At 39.8% G+C, this 22,118-nt stretch overlaps 2 protein-coding genes across 5 annotated transcripts in view; one reads left to right on the top strand and one right to left on the bottom strand.

Moving 5' to 3' along the window:
* lrp1ab (low density lipoprotein receptor-related protein 1Ab) overlaps window positions 1-22,118 on the bottom strand; it is a 200,611-nt gene that overhangs the window by 44,807 nt on the left and 133,686 nt on the right. For all 4 annotated transcript variants that reach the window (XM_061985848.2, XM_061985856.2, XM_061985874.2 and 1 more), the window contains exons 22-41: window positions 21,881-22,078; window positions 21,505-21,750; window positions 21,118-21,315; window positions 15,541-15,745; window positions 15,300-15,464; window positions 13,318-13,562; window positions 12,526-12,657; window positions 12,090-12,317; window positions 11,814-11,988; window positions 11,632-11,726; window positions 11,403-11,552; window positions 11,176-11,316; window positions 9,671-9,799; window positions 9,464-9,595; window positions 9,259-9,393; window positions 8,622-8,751; window positions 8,042-8,168; window positions 7,777-7,928; window positions 5,768-5,892; window positions 5,290-5,661 (exon numbers count right to left, since the gene is read on the bottom strand). In XM_061985848.2, the coding sequence (XP_061841832.2) occupies window positions 5,290-5,661; window positions 5,768-5,892; window positions 7,777-7,928; window positions 8,042-8,168; window positions 8,622-8,751; window positions 9,259-9,393; window positions 9,464-9,595; window positions 9,671-9,799; window positions 11,176-11,316; window positions 11,403-11,552; window positions 11,632-11,726; window positions 11,814-11,988; window positions 12,090-12,317; window positions 12,526-12,657; window positions 13,318-13,562; window positions 15,300-15,464; window positions 15,541-15,745; window positions 21,118-21,315; window positions 21,505-21,750; window positions 21,881-22,078 (3,480 nt within the window). The remainder of the gene's footprint in view (window positions 1-5,289; window positions 5,662-5,767; window positions 5,893-7,776; window positions 7,929-8,041; window positions 8,169-8,621; window positions 8,752-9,258; window positions 9,394-9,463; window positions 9,596-9,670; window positions 9,800-11,175; window positions 11,317-11,402; window positions 11,553-11,631; window positions 11,727-11,813; window positions 11,989-12,089; window positions 12,318-12,525; window positions 12,658-13,317; window positions 13,563-15,299; window positions 15,465-15,540; window positions 15,746-21,117; window positions 21,316-21,504; window positions 21,751-21,880; window positions 22,079-22,118) is intronic.
* On the top strand, window positions 1,531-2,790 carry LOC133623023 (galanin receptor type 1). The gene has a single exon (XM_061985935.1). It carries the CDS (start codon window positions 1,564-1,566, stop codon window positions 2,578-2,580), a length of 1,017 nt encoding a protein of 338 aa, XP_061841919.1. The 5' UTR covers window positions 1,531-1,563; the 3' UTR covers window positions 2,581-2,790.

The raw sequence follows: 22,118 nt of genomic DNA, 5'->3' as shown, positions 1-22,118 counted from the left end.
ATAATTGTATGGCCTTGGTGGAGGTCTGGGCTTTTTCTCAAGTGGCGTGTTAGTTAATGACTGGTTTATTTAACAAGCTGCATCTTGATCGCTTTATGAATGGTGCAATGCAATGAGGGTGAGAGACAAGTTTAAAGAAAATTGGCATCACACAGCAAATGGGCACTGTTGGAGGGTGTTTAAAGAGTGTGTATGTGTGTGTGTGTTGTACTGACACTTCATGGCTGGCTGCCTGCACATACAAATCCAGCTCCCTGTGGATTCCCTCATTCATAGCCGATTCTTTAGCGGGGAAAACAACTGACACGGAACAGCTTGAGAAGTGAGCCTTGAGGGAGGCCGACACACTGCAGCTGTCTACTTCTTCCTGAGAAGGCATCTTCTTGAAACGTGTCATCCATCTAACACGAAACACGAACATGTGCTCTACCATGAAGTCTTACAGGCTCCAAGGTGTGCATCCATCTGTTAGTCATGCCAGCAATCACATTTATGACACTAATGCCCGGCCGTATAAATACAATATGTACACTCCAGGCAGCTGTTTGCACTTTGCAGAAAGTCAACAGAGCCTTTTGAGACATTTCCAGTGAATGAATAACAAAGAGCCAAACTATATTTAAATGCAGCACAAATCCATAGTTGACAGAATGCACAAACAAGGACAATCATCAACCTAATGTGTGCTTAATATCATTGCTGCTCAAGATGAAAAACTAAAAAAGATGTGCCCTTAGGCAATTGCTTACAATCAAGAAGGGCAATAGATCAAGTGAGTTCCAGACTGTTATGTAAGTGTTGCCTTGCTCAGCCCATGGTTACTGTTTAAACAGTGGAAGAAGCTGCTTACAATTTAGCACAGATCATTTCTAACAAGCAGGGAGGAAGAATTATTAGCTGTTGTTACTCTGACTTACACCATTGCTTTTTTAAATTTTTATTAAGGACGACAGAAGCTCTCATCGCCGAGTCAACACGCCTGCAAGAAGCTTCTAAGTGGACAAGCTGCCCTCGTGTCTCGGCGATCAATTAGCGACAAGTAGAACTGACTGCCTTTTAAAGTGGAATGACTGTTAGCAACCCCCTCCAGGTAAATCTGACCATTGTTGCCTGGTGCCAAAGAAATCAATACCGACATGGAGTACTACTGCGCTGAAATCTCTCTCGGTTTGACACGAGCTGCTGCAAGGGATTATTGAAGAACATGCTGATGCAGCAAGCCAGCACCAGCATGCCACGACTGCTCTTTGAGGTTATTTTTTCATAGCAAAACTGGACATTCAGCATTTTTTGTTTTCATTAAGGACATTTGAACTACACTTGACGGAATGAGTGGCATTCCTTTTTTTTTTTTTACTGTGATTCCTTCACAGATGACACATTTTAACAAGACACGTGATTAGATGTGCTTTACGAATTGCTATCATTATGAAAGGATGAGCTGTCTTAATGGAGAGTGGTCATTGCCTGTGATTCCCCTGACACGGCATGAACATCCCACTCTGATGCTCAACATTAAGAGGCTATTAGAATAATGAGTTAGTTGACTTTAATTGGGAACACATGGAAATGTCAGGGCAGCATGTAAACAGCAGCAACAGGGAAGAGCAGGCTGTAATTAAGGTTCTGGTGCCTATTCTGGATGGATTGATCTTAGTCACTGGCCTGGTAGGACAAATCCTCGTCATCACAATTCTGACAGGCAGGAGGAGACGTGACGGTCACCCCCCACATGGTACAGACACCCTCCTGCTTGCTCTGAGTGCGGCTGATTTACTATTGTTGCTTTGCCTTCCCTTCCACACGTCAGCCATCACGTTGGGATTTTGGCCTTTCGGCAGCTTCCTGTGCAAAGCCGTCAGCTTCCTAAGCGTGGCCTGCTCATCTGCATCTGTCTTTACGTTGGCTGCACTGGCTGTGACTCGCTACCTCACAGTGGTCCACCCAACCTGGGCATACCGCTCCAGAATGCAGAGACGCGTGAAAGTGACAGTCGCTCTTCTTTGGCTCCCTGCATCAGTATTAGCTGCACCGCAGTTTGCCTTCCGCACCGTAACCACGTCCAGAGCTGTATACTGCTTTGCTTTTCTCTCAAACTTCAGCCAACTTGTTTACAGCATCAGCCTCTTCTTTTTTGGCTTTGCTCTACCTCTGGGAATCATAGTGCTGATGTACGCAAAGATCTACTGTTTCCTGCGACATGCACGGCTGTTTGGGAATGCTCCTCAGCTGGAGCGCTACCAGAGTCAAGTCACCAACACCTCAGCTCTTTTAGTCCTGGTTTTCACTCTACTCTGGTTGCCCTCCTATGCGCTCATGTTCTCCTTCATTGGAGGAACTATTCAAGGCTCACCGGGGTACAACACTATCGCCATCTTGGTCAGATTGTTGGCGTCCTCAGTAGCAGTGGTTAACCCCGTGCTCTATGGCTTTATGTCTCAGAAATTTAGAAGAGAGCTGCTTCAGCAGGGGAGAGAACGCTGGAACTTCTGCAAAAACTCTCTGGCTGCTTGTCCTCACATGATGATGGGCGGGGACCTGGTAGAAAGCTTTGAGCTGGACACAAGCTCAGAAGCCTGAACTGCCACACTACCTTATTTACATCTGGGTGCGTACCATGATTCGATTAGAAAACATTATGATTTATAACCTGTTGATATGATTCATCGTTTAATGAGTATAATAAAAACATAAAAAATCAGACCGCATGCATTGGCAGGAATTTTAAATATGCGGACATAGTTTCTACACGGCTGTTGCAATAGAGCGCACATGAGAGAGGTGGTGTGTGGGTGCTGTGATCTGTGTTGCTCTTTTATTTTCCTAATGCACACATGTTAAAAGTGCAATTTCAATGTTAATGATGTGCATTTATTGTAAAAAATTTTATTTATTTTTTTTAAATCTGGGTAATGGCATGTCAAATATTGTATATTGAATTTCAATTATTTTTCCTCAAATACACATTGAGGCTATAAAGTGTGTTTTATCCGAGTACTTGATTGATAGAAAAAAAATTCTAACAAATCTATTGATCAATTACTCGATTACTAAAATAATTGATAGGTGTAGCCCTGTATTATACACAACACAAGAAATATACAGAAAATAACATTTATATTGTCGTAAATTCCGGACTATAAACTGCTACATTTTTCCTACGCCTTTGAACCCAATGGCTCATAAAAAGGTGTGGCTAATTTATGGATTTTTCTTTGCAGACAGCTATAATGCAAATAGTTATCATAAAACACATGCAAAGATACTGAAGTGGTGTGTGATTGTTTGTGTTATGGCACCATCTTTTGGACAAAGTCGCTCACTGCTGATACTGCTGGACTAGTGTCTACAGTGATTCCTGCTGTTTAAAGCTTTGAACCGGAAGTATAAGTGCCATATTGTCTTCTAACCGTCCATAAAGTTTCTACTTGTATGGATTCTTTATTAATCACTCCAAGCAATGTTTGTAAGTTTTACAATATAGCTAAAACTATTTACTTACCAAACCGTCCCATGTGTTGTGTCTGTAGGAGTGTTTTCATGCATATTTGTACGTACTTTAGTAATGTAATGAAGCTAGTGTTGTTAGCATTAGTGTTAGCTAGTGTCTTGGTATTATTAATTTACAATGGCATCCTTTTTGTGTTGTTCCAGTTTCACAAATTCCTCAGTAAATTCACCAAGGCATCACTGTGGATTTATTGAGTCTGTTTAGCTGATTGAAAAATAGCTTCCGCAGCTAGTGGGTACATAATGATGACGTCTGTTTTGTTTGATCAGCCGTTTTACTGCGGTGTTACAGACACCGTTTGGAAACAATAAGGTATGAAAATATACATTTGCTAAATTCCATCTAAATAACTAATTTCACATTGTATATATCTGCAACTTATAATCCAGTGCGGCTAAAATATGGAAAAATATTTTTTTCCTTCCAAATTTAGTAGGTGCGGCTTGTATACAGGTACGCTCTATAGTCCGGAAAATACTGTAATTTGTTTCAGTAATGAATAGAAATGCTGTACCCCGAGAGGGACAAGCGGTAGAAAATGGATGGATGAATATAATTGACTACATAAACTTCTGTAACCTTTACTGGAACTACAGAATCAAACAAGCTTGAGGTTCGTCTCTTGCAGAAATTACTTTTTCATAAAGTTTTCAAACTCATGATCTTGATGCAACATTATTAAACACATCAATCTCATGTACCTGTTTTCTGTCCTTTCTGTAAAAAAATAACTTTGTATGTGTGTTTAAGTGTCTCATGCAGCCCTCACTGTATCAAAGTTGTCAACAGTGTCACAGAAATGTTTAGTAACACTTGGTGATATAATTAATGGAAAGGCTGAGAATAAAAAAGATACCACAAGGCCATACACAGGAGGACATGCACTCATGCGACACCCAGGACAGATCACGAGTCAATCAAACAAACAAACATTTGCACTCATATTGACACCTATGGACAATCAGGAGTCTGCAGTTCGCCCAACATGATTGTTTTCAGAATGTGAGAGGAAGTGGAAAACAACTTTACCTCATTTCTCCTGACTGTAAGGCAGACAGGCTACACACTAACAATGCTAAAATAATGTCTAAACAGTGAATTTTTATCAATGGAAATATGAAAATGCTGCTGATGGAGATGGGGTGTTTGACGGAGAAGCAGCTCAAAGGAGATACCGTAGAAGTTCACTCTCCAAGTGAGATGCTGTACATTATTATTACAGTACATTACTTTAAAAAAAAAAGTTTAGTTCTTAGCAGTACCTTCTATTGTATTGTTTTTATACAATACTTCAAAGTTTGTTTTAATTTTTATTAGGCATATTACATGTTAAAATTGTGCTGTTTTGGGGCCGCTAAGCAACAAATAAATGGATTTTAATTATTTTGAATGTGCGAAATTAATTTGAGATGTGATTTGAGTTAAGAGCTCTGTCACAGAACCAATAAGTAAGTTGAGGTACTACAATAAAAGAGAGCTATAAAATATTAGAAATACCGCTCACTGTGGTGTGCTACTGCTATCCATAAATTACTGCAGGTATAATAATAAACCCTGCTCTGACAGCGTCAAGCAAAAATAAGCCTTATTCCTATTTACATGTTTATGATGATTATATTTTAGTTCATCAACAACCCCAGAAGGTCGCTTAACTACAATAATTGATCCACTTTCAAAACTCCATGTGATGTCGGGTTGGGTACATTTTTTATCATCAATGAAGGCAGCTTTTTGAAACAGCTCTTGCATTGTGTAGCGAAATAATACTCCATACTTACTATCCACCACAATCTTGCGATCCGTGCCGTCATCGTTGATCTGCTGGATGTTGCCAAAGTGTATGTCACTGAAAAAGATGCGGTTGGCTCCCCTCCCTCCGCCCCCGTGGTAGTCAAAGCTCAGGGCAATGACGTTCTTCATGTGGTCAGGGTCTTCAAACGGTTTTATTGGCGCATTTAGGTTTGTCTCGTCCGACAGGTGGATGCTCTTTAGAATGGTGCGTTCCGAATAGAGAAGGTAGCCGTCGTAATCGCGACAACTGCGGTTGTCCTCAGCCAACATGCCGTGGGCGCAGGCGCACGTGCGTTTCCCATTGCCTCGGTAAAGGCAAAGCTGTTCACAGCCGCCGTTGTCTTTGCAGACGTTGGTGCCTAAAGAAAAAAAAATTAAGAAAGTTAACCATTTGATCAATTGCTGGGAGTTGATGAATGTATAAGAAATGTCAAAATTTTAACATAAATTAGTGTGTTTTCCTACCTTGTTGCCTGGCCCTGTTGAACACTTTAATATCTTTTAGTTGTACACCAATGCCAGTCCTGAGCTGGACTGCATCTGTGGCGTTGTCTTTATTTCCTCTTTTAATGGAGCCATTTGCATGAGTCCTTTGCAAAACAAAATGATAATTCATCCAAATTAAAACTAAGATGAAGACAGGAAATACCTCCATACTCAAACAATGTACAAACACACACTTTACTCTTTTGAATCATATATACATATACATACATATGTATATATACACATATATATATATGAGCGTACAGTATGTGTGTTTGTGAGAATGGCAACGCGTTGTCTGAGTGATGTCAGTGAGTGAGTGGGCGAGTACACAGAGAGAGGAGCGCGCACACTGCGCAGTAAAGTGATGAATGGGTCCGATTGTTTCCTGCAAAACTAATAATAAAGCAACCAGATTGTCACAAATCGGCAGCCTCGAATTCTGACCGAAAAGCGGATCTTAGCAGACCCATTGCGGGGTAAAGTGAACTAAAGGGAACGTCTGCCCTGCGCTCCTCTACTACGGTCTGCAACGGAGCCGAACAGTAGTACAGGTGGAACAACTACAATATTACCTGTCACTCTTTAAACTCCTTGTGCAGATCTGAATGCTTATTATTTAAATGTTGACATAAGTTTGAAGCAAAGGTGGTAATACTAATCGCCACATTTGGCAAGGTTTGTTTTAAAACACTTACAGAGCTGCGACTCCTTGTTGTAAGCGTCACCTTTATCGTTAGTTGTGAAGCCCAAATACCTCCATATTGCGTTTCCCACGCCCTCTTTATTAACCAGTAGAATTGTTGTTTTTTGCCATTCTTCCCCACCACGATGTTATTGCTTGTACGCACTTTGTGTGTGCGTTTTGACAAACTCAACATCATGTGCCCTAGCTCTGTAGTCACCGCTGCACAGCGGCATTCAGATGAAATAACGGTACCGGTACTTTTCAAAGGTAGTACAGTACCGATTTCAATTAATTAGTATCGCGATACTTTATCGGTACCGGTATACCGTACAACCCTAATACATATATACATATATAAATATACATATACACATATATACACACATACAATCAAATATATACATATATACATATACATAGTGGTGGTAATTGAAGAGCCATGTGTTTTCTGAGGCAGTACTTGGTGAAAAAAGTTTAAGAACCACTGCTTTAGTAGATCAGGCCCTAAGTGTATACTGTATAACAGGGGTCGGGGAAATTTTGGGCTGAGAGAGCCATGAAAGCCAAATATTTTAAAATGTATTTCCATTAGAGCAATGTAATATTATTTAACACTGAATAAAGTGTTAAATAAAAATGATTCCCGAGCACAGCCACCGCTGCTGCTCACTGCTCCCCTCACCTCCCAGGGTGTGGAACAAGGGGATGGGTCAAACGCAGAGAGTAATTTCACCACACCTAGTGTGTGTGTGACTATCAGTGGTACTGTAACTTTAACTTTAATACAACTAAATGCGTGCATTTTTAAGTAAGACCAACATTTTAAGACTATAATAAGTATCTTATTCTTTTTAATAACATTGTGATTCTGAAGCTAACCAATAATAAATAAAATACTTCTTACCATTAATGCAACTTTTTGAACAGGTGTGGTAGAAAGTGGATGGATGGATTAAAATGCATGAGAATGTTTTATATTTTGAACGTTATTTTTAACGCTGTGATTACCAGCGGAATTATTCATTACTTATCGTGTTAAGCAATGTCAGCTAAGATTTATCTGAGAGCCAGATGCAGTCATCAAAAGAGCCACATCTGGCTCGAGAGCCATAGGTTCCCTCCCCCTGCTGTATACAGTATACAGCAATATATAATACAACTTAGTGAACCCTTATGTCTCACTGATGAGGGTATTTATTTTATATTAACATTCATATACTGTAAATAGGTTGTTTCCTTTAAGTTGATAAACTTTGGTACTTTTGAAAAAAAATAAATGTTATAAATTAATTAGGCTAACCTGTCGCTCCAGTAGATGTAATCCTCAAACACAGAGACCGCAAACATATCCATGTTGTTGTTGGCCAGCACCAACTCTCGGTTCTCTCCAGTCTCCAAGTTGATGCGCTCAATCTTGTCTGTTCTGGCATCGCACCAATACAACAGCCCCTCCTACAGACATAAACCACATATAGCATCGCGTCACCCAGCTACAAGAAGATGTGCAAACAAGACCCAACATAAGTAAAAATAATGGGTGAAGTTACAAAAGCTGCAGTGTGTACCGTGTAGTCAATGGAGATCCCATTGGGCCAACTGATGCTCACGTTGACCAAGACTAACCTCTCAGAACCATCCAGTCGAGAGCGTTCAATGCGAGGGTACTGACCCCATTCTGTCCAGAACAAATACCTTGACAGAACACACATGGGATTATGAAAGTTCTTCCACTAATTATAGAAAACAGTAACAGGTTTGTTTCGAGTTGCTCAAAGAACCTCTACAGCAGGGGTCCCCAAACTACGGCCCGCGGGAAGTCTCAAGTTAAAAAAAAAAAAATATATATATATATATATATATATATATATATATATATATATATATATATATATATATATATATATATATATATATACATATACACAGTATGTATATATATTTTTTTATTATAATTTTTTTTAATCTGTCCTTTCTAATCCATTTTCTAGTGCTTGTTACTCTCGGTGTGTCCTAGCCACTCAGGCAAATCATATTGTCTAAAAATGCATTTTCTCACGCCGCAGTGACGGGCGAGCGCGTGGCAAGTACGCGCTCTTTCAGTCAACATTTTGGACCCCTGCTCCACAGTATCATAAACTGCTTTACCCTTTCACTGGGTGGACAGTGATGGCTCTGGGCTTGTCCAGGCCCTGGGATACGACCACATAGCGGAAGGAGCCATTCAGCCTAGCCACCTCAATCACATCAAAACCCTGGTCAGTCCAGTAAATATTTCCTACACAAAAAGAAAGTGCACACAATTATTAGAAAATACAAACAATATGATTCCATAAAAGATAATAAAGTTTGTGGCAAAAAAAAAATATACAATGCAAAATAATATCTGTATTAAAACTGTAAGCTTACATTAAATGTATCTTTGCAGCAAACCAGCTAAATGTTTACTTAGCACTCTGGACACCATTAACTGACTTGAGTTGATGTATCCAAGAGTCTTGTTTGGTTTATAATCAGTGATGAACTCTTCATCCAGTGATTTATTGAATAGTAGCAGCACTTTGAAATTGATTTTGTAACTAACATGAAGCCAATATAGAGATTTTATAACAGGAGTAATTAGTACTCTTTGTCTAGAATAAAACTCATGAGCAGTGTTGATAAGCTTCAGCTGTTTAAAATTATTTGGGGGTAGTCCACCTTGTCCAAACAACTAAAACCGAAGAAAGAAGAATGTTATTATCCCTGATTCTTGGGAGAAATTGTATGGCGCCTATGACCAGACCTGCGATCCAGTCAACAGTGATGCCCTCCACTCTGCCGATGCCATTGGTCACCACGTCTTCTCTCCATGTTTGATCTCTCTTGGCCCTGCTGATTGTGCTCAGCCCCATGTCCACCCAATAGATGGTGTCATTCTCTAAAAAAAGGACCAATATGTTACCCTTTCACGCTATTCCGTCTTGGTGTGTCTCACTAGTGTCACTCACCAGCATGGAAGTCAATGCCCACAGCCAGAGAGGTGCCAGATACTGGCACCAAGGCGTCAGATTTGTCGGCCGGGTCGAGCGGAATTCCTCTGATTCCCTCATGGACAGAGTAAAGCAAGAAAGAGCCCATACCTGCTCGTAGAAACACCATGTTTATTTCAACACTAGGACATACTGCACTCCAATGCTAAGGGGCCGCCGTGTTACCTTCACAGGACTGCTGTCCTGTCTTGAGGCTGTAACCAGCAGTGCACATGCAGGCCCTGGTGGTTGGCGAGGTGGGCAAACACAGCTGGGAGCAGTCTCCATTATTGTTACTACACAGATTGACACTCGCTGAAGGAAAGAGAGAGCGAGGTCAAATTATATTACACTTATTTTTCCAACTAATTAAAATTAAAATCCAGAACATGAGGTACACTTGCTGCCAAAAATAGGTTGCATAGGTTAACCACAATATTAGAACTATTTCTCGATATGATGATGAGTGAAGATGGAACATTTATGATCTAACTAATGCTTCCATTGACTAAACTGCAGTCTCCTACATGGTCTCCAAAGGAAAATAAGCACTGAGGTATCCAAGTAGCACCATGCCAAAAGTATCATGAGTCAGCATCCAGCAGCTTTATTTACCTCTAAATACACGTTAAAACACCAGTTGCCAAACTGCTGTTTACAATGAACCCAAGAGTGATACTAATGCTGACTGAACAGTGGTTTTGTTGCTGCTGTGTTGTGCAATATACTTGTTGAATACATAATGTAATTAAAACACATGTTTCCATTTCCACTTTCTCATGCCCTCCAAATCATTGAAGTTAAACAATTAAGTTGTTCTAAATATTGAGTTTTAAGATTTCAGAAATAACAGCTTCTTGCATTGTTTTGCGTCCAACTAATACCTCATCCTCTTTGTGGTTTAATAAATATGCCTCAGCTGTTATTAGTAGAGATGAGGTTCATGACTCTTTTGAAGGAGGCCAGATTTTGAAGAGTCATTATTTACAAAGAGCCGTTCAAAAGACTGGTTTGTTATTGTCGTTCTTTTTTTAAGTGTTTTTTCCCCCAAATCAAGTAAACAATCACTGGTAGTAGTTATAAGATAAGATGTGGATCATAACAATTCTAATTTACACCTATATTACTTTATTGGTGTTACTTAATCAGATATATTGACTAGAATTGTATTTTTGTTGTGTATTCATTGTAAACATACCATAGGGTGGTGCCATATCCCAATGCTTTGACAGTGACGTCAGTATTTAAAATGTTCCTATACCTAAAAAACTTTGTAGCACAAAAATATTTTAACAATACAAAAAACAATACACAACAAATATGGATAAAACATACATATGTATATAAGAAGTATAACTAAAAACCAAAACAAAAATTAGGACATAATGAAAATGTTATCACAAAATTGTACTACACTACCGGGTGTGTTTTTACGCTTGAAATATTTTACATATCCTCATTAGAATAAACTATATAAGTGAATCCAAGTGCTGATAAGTTCCTTAGATGCTGACTCATTTTATAGTCATGTGCATAAAAACGGCTCACAAACAAACAGCTCGCAACTAAGAAAGGGTTCTCTTCATGTGACTTCATGTGTTTGCAAATGAGACATCTCTAATTATTTATATTTACATTATGTAACGCTGTTTGACTTGTTACAAAATGTAAAAGTGGGTTGTTTGTCTTACCTTTCTGTACATCCTCATCATATATCGTCATGTGCATCATAGATGAAGTGTTGTTCCTCAAAACCTTCCAGTTGCTGCCGTCCTTCTTGTCGCATGTTCCTATGTGATCAGATGCCTGGTCCGCCCACCACAGCTTGTCTCCTACAGCAAGGGAATGCATAGTTGATAACAATGCATGTTATCATTTAAAATGATGAGATTAGGACTATGAGAGAAAAATATCTTACCCATTACAGCCAACGCCGTGGCCTTGGTGAGTTTGCCTTTAATGCCTTCCAAGATCTCTAGTTTTGATCCGTCCAGCTGACAGCGATTAATGGTGCCATTTCCTGAGCTGATCCAGTACAGCTGCTCTTTGTCATAGTCAATGGAAAGGCCTAAGTGGAAATTAATAATATGCTTAACCCATGCATCATTTAGAATGTAATACATATCCACTGCTGGACAACTGCTCACCAACTGGTCCTTTCTGGTTGAAGAAGAGCGTGGTGTGGTTGGTACCATCCATGTTTGCCATGCTTATGTTGTCACCATCAGTCCAGTACAGCTTCCTGCGGTGTTACAAATCTGAGATGAGCTCTAGCTAAAACTTTTACAATCTAGATACAAATGAGGAGAATTACAATAAAAACACCCACCCTAACTGCGGATGCACCACCAGACAATGAGGCTTGTCTAAACCTTGAATGACAGCATTCTTAAAGGAGCCGTCCAGTCTGGCCACATTAATCTGCTTCTTATTGGCATCATAGCTGGTCCAGAAAAGGTTTCTGGACACCCAGTCCACTGCCAGCCCATGAGCGTTAGGAAGGTCTAATGATGGTTACAATCACATCACTAAACCTTAGACATCCGGGCCCATATGCATTCTTAGAAATAAACTATTACAATCAATTAAAGTGAGTATTTCATACCTGCAGAAACAACAGTTTCCACGCCTGTGCCATTGATGAAAGCTCTTTTGATAGTCTGCGTTCGGACGTCTGACCAGTAGATTCGATGCTCCACCGCATCGTAGTCCACAGCTGTCACGTTATCTATGTCCGGCACAGTGAAGGAGATGATGTAGTTGTAGTAAGGGTTGTCGATGTCAACGCCTCGGATCTCAATTTGGCGAGCATAAAGAAGGAACTTGCGGGATTCTGCAAACACAAAAATAAACACAGAGGTGCAGACATTCATGACTATATTATACCGATGTAGAAGAACAAGAAGATAAATTTAATTGTCACATGTACAACGTATGTATATATTGCATGGATGGATTTGGTCTCGCTTGTAAGCACATTAAAATATCACTTGCATTAAAACCACTGTGATAAAGTAAGTTGACATGTATGCTGTGCTCACCTTTGCATGTGCGTTTATCAGCTTGCAGCTTCATGAGGTGAGGGCAGGCACAGGAGAAGCTCTGGTTGAAGTTGATGAGACAAAGATGGGAGCAAGGACCTTTGCCATCAATGGTGGCACACGGGTTTGGAGCTTTGTAGGTGACAAAAATATGGCTTGAAGCAACATACTACAACATATGGAAACCTATCTTCATCAGTTGATCCATAAGGAATGTCAAAAAAGAGCAAGTCACCTTTTCATCTCATCCTGTCATTGCAATTTGTTGGAGCGGTCAATCAACAATTGGCAGTTTCCTATGACCATCACTCAAGTCTCAACGCTTGAGTGACAGTAAAATATGACAAACCTTTGGCCATGTTGTCAATCATTTATGTGTGCGATATCAATACAAGACATTGATGTTGCACTGGGAGGATGCTATTTATAGACTGACTGTGTAAAATGCCAAATGGCAAGGTGATGATTTTTTTTTGCTACTCCACAAAACTCCAGGAGGTATCCTGAGCACTGTCCATGTGATGTGTCAACACCTGTGTCACAGCTTTAAAAGGCCACATCTCTCTTGGGAATAAGGTGTTATCAACCAACACAGCCAGTGAATGAACTTAAAATGAACCATGAGCTTATTTTTATTTTTACGATGATGAGAATAAGAATTTATTTAGGTCGTCTATATTATTGTTGGGAACCTCTCACATTGTGTCAATGGTACTGTTAAGGACACTAAAATATTGAGATAAATAAGATATGTGTTTACAATCTACAGTAGTATCTGGTGAACAAACCTACCTTGTGGTTGTCTAGATGGGTGATAGACCTGCAAGTCAAAAGGCTGTGTGTTGGTACGCTGGACTACAGTGACATTGTGTCCAGTCCACTTGTTGGCTTTGGCCAGTGTGTTGGTCCTCCAGTCAGTCCAGTAGACCTCGCCTCCGTACATTGTGACAGCAAAAGGGTGGGACAAGTACTCGTGACCCCGCAAGACCTCGATCAGTCCCGAGCCATCATACATGGCAGAGTAGATAGCATCAGACCTGGAAGCAGAAATTTACATTAGTGAAACCACATACATTATGGGCCTGATCTACTGAATGTTTGCATGTATTAAAACATGTGTAAACTTGATAGAGCATGCAAAGCTGATCTACTAAGCTTGTGTGCAGAGGATTGTGTCTCTTAGATTTGTAAAATAGAAAGGACAATCCATCTAGCGTGTCTGTCATGTATATGCAGAAAATAGATGCAAATATAATCAACTAGCACTCGCAATGTGATTTATCAAGCATGAATCTTCTTATGACGGCTGTTTTGCATATATATTCACCATGTTTGAAATGTGCGTACAAAGTTGCACACAAATGACTGCACTGCGGTCAGAAGGAGGCGATCAATGCAATACAACAGACGACAGAGAGAAATCTAATGTTCAAGGGTTGCCGATGAACATATTTCTGTCAGATATATATATATATATATATATATATATATATATATATATATATATATATATATATATATATATATATATATATATATATATATATACACACATACATATACATATATATTGTTATATAATAATAATATTTTTTATTTTTATTTATTTGTTTTTTTTTTATATAATAATATTAGACATATAATCTGTCCAGCAATTCCATTCAATGTCAGACCTGGTGCCTGCTGGTGTTTTGTTTATGTGTTCATTGTTTCATATAGGTGACATATTAATAACATATCTTCGATATAAAATAAAAAAACTTCTTGCAATAGTATACATTTTCATACAACTTGATAATTACACTGCACATTCTAGGGCGCACCTACAGTGCAAAAATGGTGGGTTCCGTTGTAGATCGCACAGCAGGAGTGCTTCATGATGACATGAATGTGTCTCCTTGGTTAAAGTCACGTAGTACATGCCAAATCCTTATTTAAATAGGGCGGTCTGCACCACTTCTGCACTTTCATTGCAACATGCCCACTATTAGTAAATGCTGTTTTGTAGTTTACCCATGCTATTTAGCATTTATTTTTGGGCTCCAAGTAGATCAGGCCCTATATGCATAGGAACAAAAGTATTGGATCATTAATTTAGAAGACTATCTTTTGCTGGGTCTCAATCTCTATTCTTTTTCATTCCAAAGCTGTTTGATGGGGTTGAAGGCCAGTTCTCCCACACTAAATGGATCCAAGCATGCCTTTTGTGCATTGGCGAAAGAAAAGAGCCTATCCTAAACTGTGCTGTTAATATTGGAAGCATAAAATTGTCTAAAAAGATGAAAAATTACATGAGGGGGCACTAAAGGCCGGATTTGAACCAGTGTATTGCAGGACTATTCAATTGGCAGCCGGTTGGCAATTAAACATCAGCATAGAATATTTATATCACTTGTGCTTTAATTTATGACCTTACAACTTTATTTAAAACACAATTTTAATGTATGTCAGTGTATTTTCAGTGGCGTTAAATATAAAATGAAAACAAGTGTATAGAGATGTTTACCACCCCCTGTCCTAAGATTTTTCTAAAAATGTGGCCTACATAAACAACAGTTGTAGATCATATCCAAGTGTTGTATAAACTGGATGTCTAAAGACTCTGTACAGTATGTTATTCTATGACAGCTACATCTGCTTCTCTGCAAAACAAATGCGTGGTGGCAAGCAAAGGAGTGAAAAAAGACTAAGTCAGTGGGTGGTGTTGCGTGCGTGGCGTGGGTGAACACACTGCAATGAGAGCACTGTACTCAGAGTCAAGAGGCAAACACTACCTTGCATCAATCCAGACAATGCGTCGTTCCATGTAATCTACAGTGAGTCCGTTGGGCCATCCGCCGTTGCCCGTCTCCCTGTGGATGGTACGTCTGCCCTCGCCGCTCATTGATGCTGCCTCAATCCTGGGAAGACTCGCATCCCAGTCTGTCCAAAAGAGAATACTGAACACAAAAAACAAGATGGATTGTCAACGATATGGCGAAATGCAGTTGTGGAAATCTGAATGAGCATCTTTACCCATCACGGGGGTCTAAGGCGATAGCTCTGGGGTGCTCCACCTCTCCAGCCAGCAGGGTTGTTCTCATGGTGCCATCCAGTTTGGCCACTTCAATCTGGTCCAAATTGCTCTCCACCCAGTAGATATTTCCTGCTATCCAGTCCACTGCCAAGCCCTCGGGAGTCGCCAGCCCATATTGGATCACCACCTCAAAACTGGTCAGAGCTACATAGCACACAATCAGACATTTTAGGGAAAATTAGGCCCGGGGATGACATCATACCGGCCCTGAGGTAAGTTCAAAACTTGAGACTTTTGCAGCAAATTCCTAAAAACAAAGAGTACTCCTGTTGTGTAGAAGAACTTGGTCCACTTTAAACACATTGGCTGATCCTTGCAACCAAGCAAACAAAGAACACTGGGGTCCAAACCTTTGATTTACATAACCAAGGTGTTCCTCAAGCCGTCCTTTTAAGAGCTCTCCTTTTTGGAAGTTATACATTTTTTTGTAGTGTGTTGCTGTAGCTTGTTTACCTTAAAAGCCGTCACTAAATGCAGTCACTAGTCATTTCAACTTTTTCAAACATACTAGGAGTGTTCCTCGTGGTTTTACTTTAGATCTTCTTGTTTTCATCATTTGGGCTATTCAACTGGTGGCCCACCAAGTTCAGTTCAAAAAAACTTGTGAGAGACTCATATTTTTCTGGCAGATTCTTAAAAACACTAGAATGCTGTCTAAAGGATTATCTTTAACTCGCTTCTTTTCAGAAGGTCCTTAAACACAGCAGAGCGCTCCTGTAACTCTGACAAAATAAATAGACCAAAATCAAATGTCTACAGTAGAGGACGCTGGTTCTCCGGAATACACAAAATAACAGTGAAGGGAGAAGTCCGGCACCCCAGTCTTTAGTTTTTTGGAAAAACAATTTAGTGTTTTAAGGTAATGATTCTTTGTCGTTTGTATATATTTATTTCAAAGTTTATTGTCGTGTTTTATGGTTGTACTAAAGCTCATTTAAACCATGTTCGGTTTTATTTCACAAAGACTTGTTTTTTTTCCAAACCCTTATGGAATCCATCAGTAAAAAAAGGCAGCACTACTGTTGTGTTTGTCAGTGTGGCTTTGACCCACAATATCCTCCCCACCACATAGCCAAACTTTTAAGAAAATAAGCCTCCAATGCTGGCCTGCCCTGTCTTTTCATTATTTCCCCAAAACAACTGTCTCTCATGCAAACTAAGTGCTAAGCCAGAATATGTAATCATCTCTGGCTGAGGGTGATTAGGGAAGTTCTTCACAGGCCCTTCAAGTGGCGCGCTGGAATTAGAGCTCTAGCGGGTTTGTTTTAAGGAATGCTGCAGTCGTGGCTGGCTTTCTGTACTTGTTTTAATGTTTATGTAGCGCCACCGCAGAGCAACACCAAAAACTGTGAAGATTATGAAATGGTTTCGGTATTGAGCAGCAGGAGCGACAATAAAAGCTCAAAGCTCAAACGCGCAACTGAACCTGTGACGTCGGTGAGCTGGGAACCGGGAGAACTGAGAAGAGTTGTGCCTCCTACGCTAGATCAGTGTTGCTGGCTGCAGTCACGCACAAGCGAGTGCTGAGACAAATAGGATGAGACAAAACCTTCCGTGTGCCCCCTGAGTGCTGTGCCGGGAACACAACCTTGATTGGCAAGGAGACCTGCGCTTCTGGAGGAGGAAGGGCCAGCCGTGACTTGGCAGATTTATTCAGGGTCACAGATCACCCCTGCTGACACTGTGTATTTAACTTTTTCTGGGGGGGGCGGGGGGCGGGGGGCTCTTTTTCTGATATTCATAAAAATACAGGGGGAAAATACAAATTATTATTTTATTTTTTGTCCTGTCCAGTTTCTCAGGCAAATCATATAGTCATATAGAAAATACAAAATTATTGAAAAGTGTTTGTCTCAGATTTCTACTCTTAAAGGCCTACTGAAACCCACGACTACCGACCACGCAGTCTGATAGTTTATATATCAATGATGAAATCTTAACATTGCAACACATGCCAATACGGCCGGGTTAGTTTACTAAAGTGCAATTTTAAATTTCGCGCGACATATCCTGCTGAAAACGTCTCGGTATGATGACGTCAGCGCGTGACGTAGCAGATTGTGGAGGACATTTTGAGACAGCATGATGGCCAGCTATTAAGTCGTCTGTTTCATCGCAAAATTCCGCAGTATTCTGGACATCTCTGTTGGTGAATCTTTTGCAATTTGTTCAATGAACAATGGAGACAGCAAAGAAGAAAGCTGTAAGAGGGAAGCGGTGTATTGCGTCCGACTTTAGCAACACAAACATGGCCGGTGTTTCATTGTTTACATTCCCGAAAGATGACAGTCAATCTTTACCATTGGCCTGTGGAGAACTGGGACAACAGAGACTCTTACCAGGAGGACTTTGAGTTGGATACGCAGACGCGGTACCGTGAGTACGCTTTTTGATCGCTTGCCCGTACGTGCGTGCCGCTATGTGCATGTCACGTAAATAATTCAGTGTATACACCCTGATGATTATCTTGTGTGATGACTGTATTATGATGATAGTATATATGATAGTATATATCTGTATCATGAATCAATTTAAGTGGACCCCGACTTAAACAAGTTGAAAAACTTATTCGGGTGTTACCATTTAGTGGTCAATTGTACGGAATATGTACTTCACTGTGCAACCTACTAATAAAAGTCTCAAAAAGTCTCACGTACGTAACTTTGGGGACTTTGGGGAAATATATGTGCTGTATGAACTTTAGGGAGGTGGACGGTACTTTGGGCTGTGGGATTGAGTGTGTTGTGCAGGTGTTTGAGTTGTAGTGGCGGGTTATATGGACGGGAGGGGGGAGGTAAATGATAAATAATGATAAATGGGTTGTACTTGTATAGCGCTTTTCTACCTTCAAGGTACTCAAAGCGCTTTGACACTACTTCCACATTTACCCATTCACACACACATTCACACACTGATGGAGGGAGCTGCCATGCAAGGCGCTAACCAGCACCCATCAGGAGCAAGGGTGAAGTGTCTTGCTCAGGACACAACGGACATGACGAGGTTGGTACTAGGTGGGGATTGAACCAGGGACCCTCGGGTTGCGCACGGCCACTCTCCCGGTGTTTGTTATGCGGTATTAATTTGTAGCATATTAAATATAAGCCTGGTTGTGTTGTGGCAAATAGAGTATTTATATGTCTTGTGTTTATTTACTGTTTTAGTCATTCCCAGCTGAATATCAGGTCCCACCCGCCTCTCACAGCATCTTCCCTATCTGAATCGCTCCCACTGACCTCTAGTCCTGCACTGTCACTTTCCTTATCCACAAATCTTTCATCCTCGCTCAAATTAATGGGGAAATCGTCGCTTTCTCGGTCCGAATCGCTCTCGCTGCTGGTGGCCATGATTGTAAACAATGTGCAGATGTGAGGAGCTCCACAACCTGTGACGTCATGCTACTCGTCTGCTACTTCCGGTAGAGGCAAGGCTTTTTTATCAGCGACCAAAAGTTGCGAACTTTATCGTCGATGTTCTCTACTAAATCCTTTCAGCAAAAATATGGCAATATCGCGAAATGAACAAGTATGACACATAGAATGGACCTGCTATCCCCGTTTAAATAAGAAAATCGCATTTCAGTAGGCCTTTAAAGAAACGGAAATTCTGAGATTTTGGACCAAATTCTCCTGAGAAGCAGCTTCCTTTCCAGTGGACATTTGTTTTTGGTCATTTATTTTGTCAGCGTTACACGTTTTGGTAAATAAAATAGCACTTTAAGGCTAAACACAAATGTCCACTGCAGACTCATTGGTTCTCATGAGGATATTACAATGAATATATAAGACCCTTGTTAATTTTTTTTCAAAATAATATATAGATTATATTTGATTTATGCCGAAGTATTTCTTTATATTCAATACATTGCAATAATTTTTGCCATGAAGTTTTCATTCGAGTCTAATTGATCTAAATACTTACTTTTCCTTATCTCCTTTTTTATAAAAACTATTGTTGTTCATACTGTATCACTTTTTGCAAATGTACCCATATACTCTAACACTGCAAACTCCTAAACATAAAATATACATAAATGAAAATTACCAATTGAAAACTTCCCAGCGATTGGGCCAGTGTATATTATGGTCATTAAATTTTATTTTCAGGAATAAAATTTGAAAAACATACAGTTGTTTTTTTCTTTAAATATAATTTTAAAATACAACAAAATAAAATGTCAAACAAAGCTTTATTCTTCTTTGGTTTCAAAGAGCAATAACTACATCTGATTTTCATTTTGAAATTTCATTTAACAAAAGTGTAAATCCATAGTAAACAGAAACGGGAAAACCATTTTTTTTCATATTGATAAACCAGAAGTTTTTAATGGCGGAGATAATTACTGTGGTACATGTGTGCCTGTGACTGTGGCTAATATGCCTTTGGAGCCGTACACAGAAATGATTTTAGACAACAATGAGTTGTGTCATGTCTTTCTGTGTAGAGCTCCAAAGACATTTTAGCCCGAGTCAAAGGCACACAGGTATTGTAATTATCTCCACTTTTACTTTGAAAATAAAAACGTCCTGTGTCCGAATATGAAAAAAACATCAGTTTTTTCTATTTCTGTTTACTAAGGATTCAAATTTTTGTTAAATGAAGTATAAAATAAAAATCCAACCATTTTTTTGTTTTAGTTGTAGTTATTGCTCTTTTACACCAAAAAAGAATAATACTTAGTTTTAAATGTTTTTCTTTCAAAAAAAAAAAAAAAAGTGTTCTTCTTTCGTGTCAAACAGCAAAAACTAAAACCAATCAAAGACCAAGCCATCAATCCGCTGTGCGTACATTTAACCAACCACAGACGACACTACACAATTTAAACCAATCAGAAACAACGCAAGGCAGACAACTTAAAACACACATACTCGGATATAAAACACACACTCTGATTGATATACAGACACACAAATTAGTACACAGGCACGTGAATTGAATCACACACGTACAGATTGAGATACACGTTTGCAAATAAGTTTGCTACAATAATACTTCCATACTAGATCTAAAAATGTGTTTTATTTTCATAATATATAGCAAAAACGAGTCAGCAGAAAAAAACGGATCCAAAAACAGATTTTTTTTTTTAAATGTTTTATTTTTTTTATATAGGATACAACACCACGTGTTTCTTTCCTACAGGCTATTCTCTGTCTTGTTTTTAAGTAGCGAATTCTGGTTTCGATGTCAATACTGAAAAATAACTGTTTTTGACCCGTTTTTTTTTTTTCTTTACTTCTGCTGACTGATGATTTAAAAGTTTGTATTAAATATAATCTAACGGGGTTTTTTTTAATAAAATTTTTTTAATTCCAAAATGAAATTTTAATGAACCAATAGTTTTTTGTTTTTTGAGTCCCATTCTATTCAATGTCTAAAACATACACTGACTATTTGTATTTCAACTTTGTACAAAAAGACGACAGTGACAAAAGGTAACATTTAAATTCTAGCACCCTCCTGTTTTGATGTTTTTATTTCAATATAAATCAGAGATGTGTTTGTTGTTAACTCACCTCCATTGTCTGACAGTTTCCCACGATAGATCTTGTCCTCGACTACATCAGTCCAGTACAAAGTGTTCTGACTGAGGTGGAAGTCCAAAGCGATGGTGTTCCTTAGCCCTGGTACCAGGACACTGAACTCGCCCTTGTGAAGTTCAATCCTTCTGATCTCATGGCGGTTGGAAAATATGATGAAGGGCTTGAAGGGATCTGACAGCAATGGGAGTCAACTATTAGTGTCCCATCAAATACACCGCTTGTCTTGGAGCACATCCTGACACAGCTGCATCTGTCCTTTTAGACAGCAGTAACACGACTCGTTCGGGTCTAGAAAGCATCTAGTGCATTTTTACATGCAGCAGATTTAGCTTTCACTCTGAAGGACGCTATTTTCCTCACCAGTGCTTTTGCAGCTCTCCATGTCAGCCTCCAGCTCCCAGCCCTTGTAGCAGGAGCACTTGACACTGGACTTCTCCTGCTCGCACCTTTGGCTACATTTGAGGTGTTTGGCACAGAAGCTCTGGATCTTGCAGGTTTTGTTGTCAGCTCCCAGCTCCATGCCCATGGGACACGAACACATGAAGCCTTCACCGGGAATGATGCTGCAGTTGTGACTACAACCACCGTTGTCCAACGAACACAAGTCTGCAAGACACAAACAGGAATGCAGTGTTTGACAGAGGACAGAGGAAGGTATCAGGAAGCACCAACTGAATAATAATGTTCTCCTCTACGAGTGGAAGGGCATTCATTACGTGTGTAAAGCAGAACATACCACAAAGCTTTTCATCAGAACCATCTGGACAGTCGTCAGTGCCGTCACACAGCTTCTCAGCGGGAAGACAGATGGAGTCGTTAGTAGCGCACACGTGGTGAGACAATTTGCACACCAGCGCGTCGCAGTTGTCCTCATCCGAGTTGTCCTCACAGTCACTGTCACCGTCACACACCCAGGCCTTGCTGATGCAGCGAGCTGATGACATCAAATCAACACAACATCATTTAGCTTCTGT

Source organism: Nerophis lumbriciformis, linkage group LG01 (assembly GCF_033978685.3).
Source record: "Nerophis lumbriciformis linkage group LG01, RoL_Nlum_v2.1, whole genome shotgun sequence".
In the NCBI taxonomy this organism is placed as follows: domain Eukaryota; kingdom Metazoa; phylum Chordata; class Actinopteri; order Syngnathiformes; family Syngnathidae; genus Nerophis; species Nerophis lumbriciformis.
The sequence above is the reverse complement of the archived record's forward strand: the minus strand, read 5'-3'. Positions and strand labels throughout refer to the sequence as shown.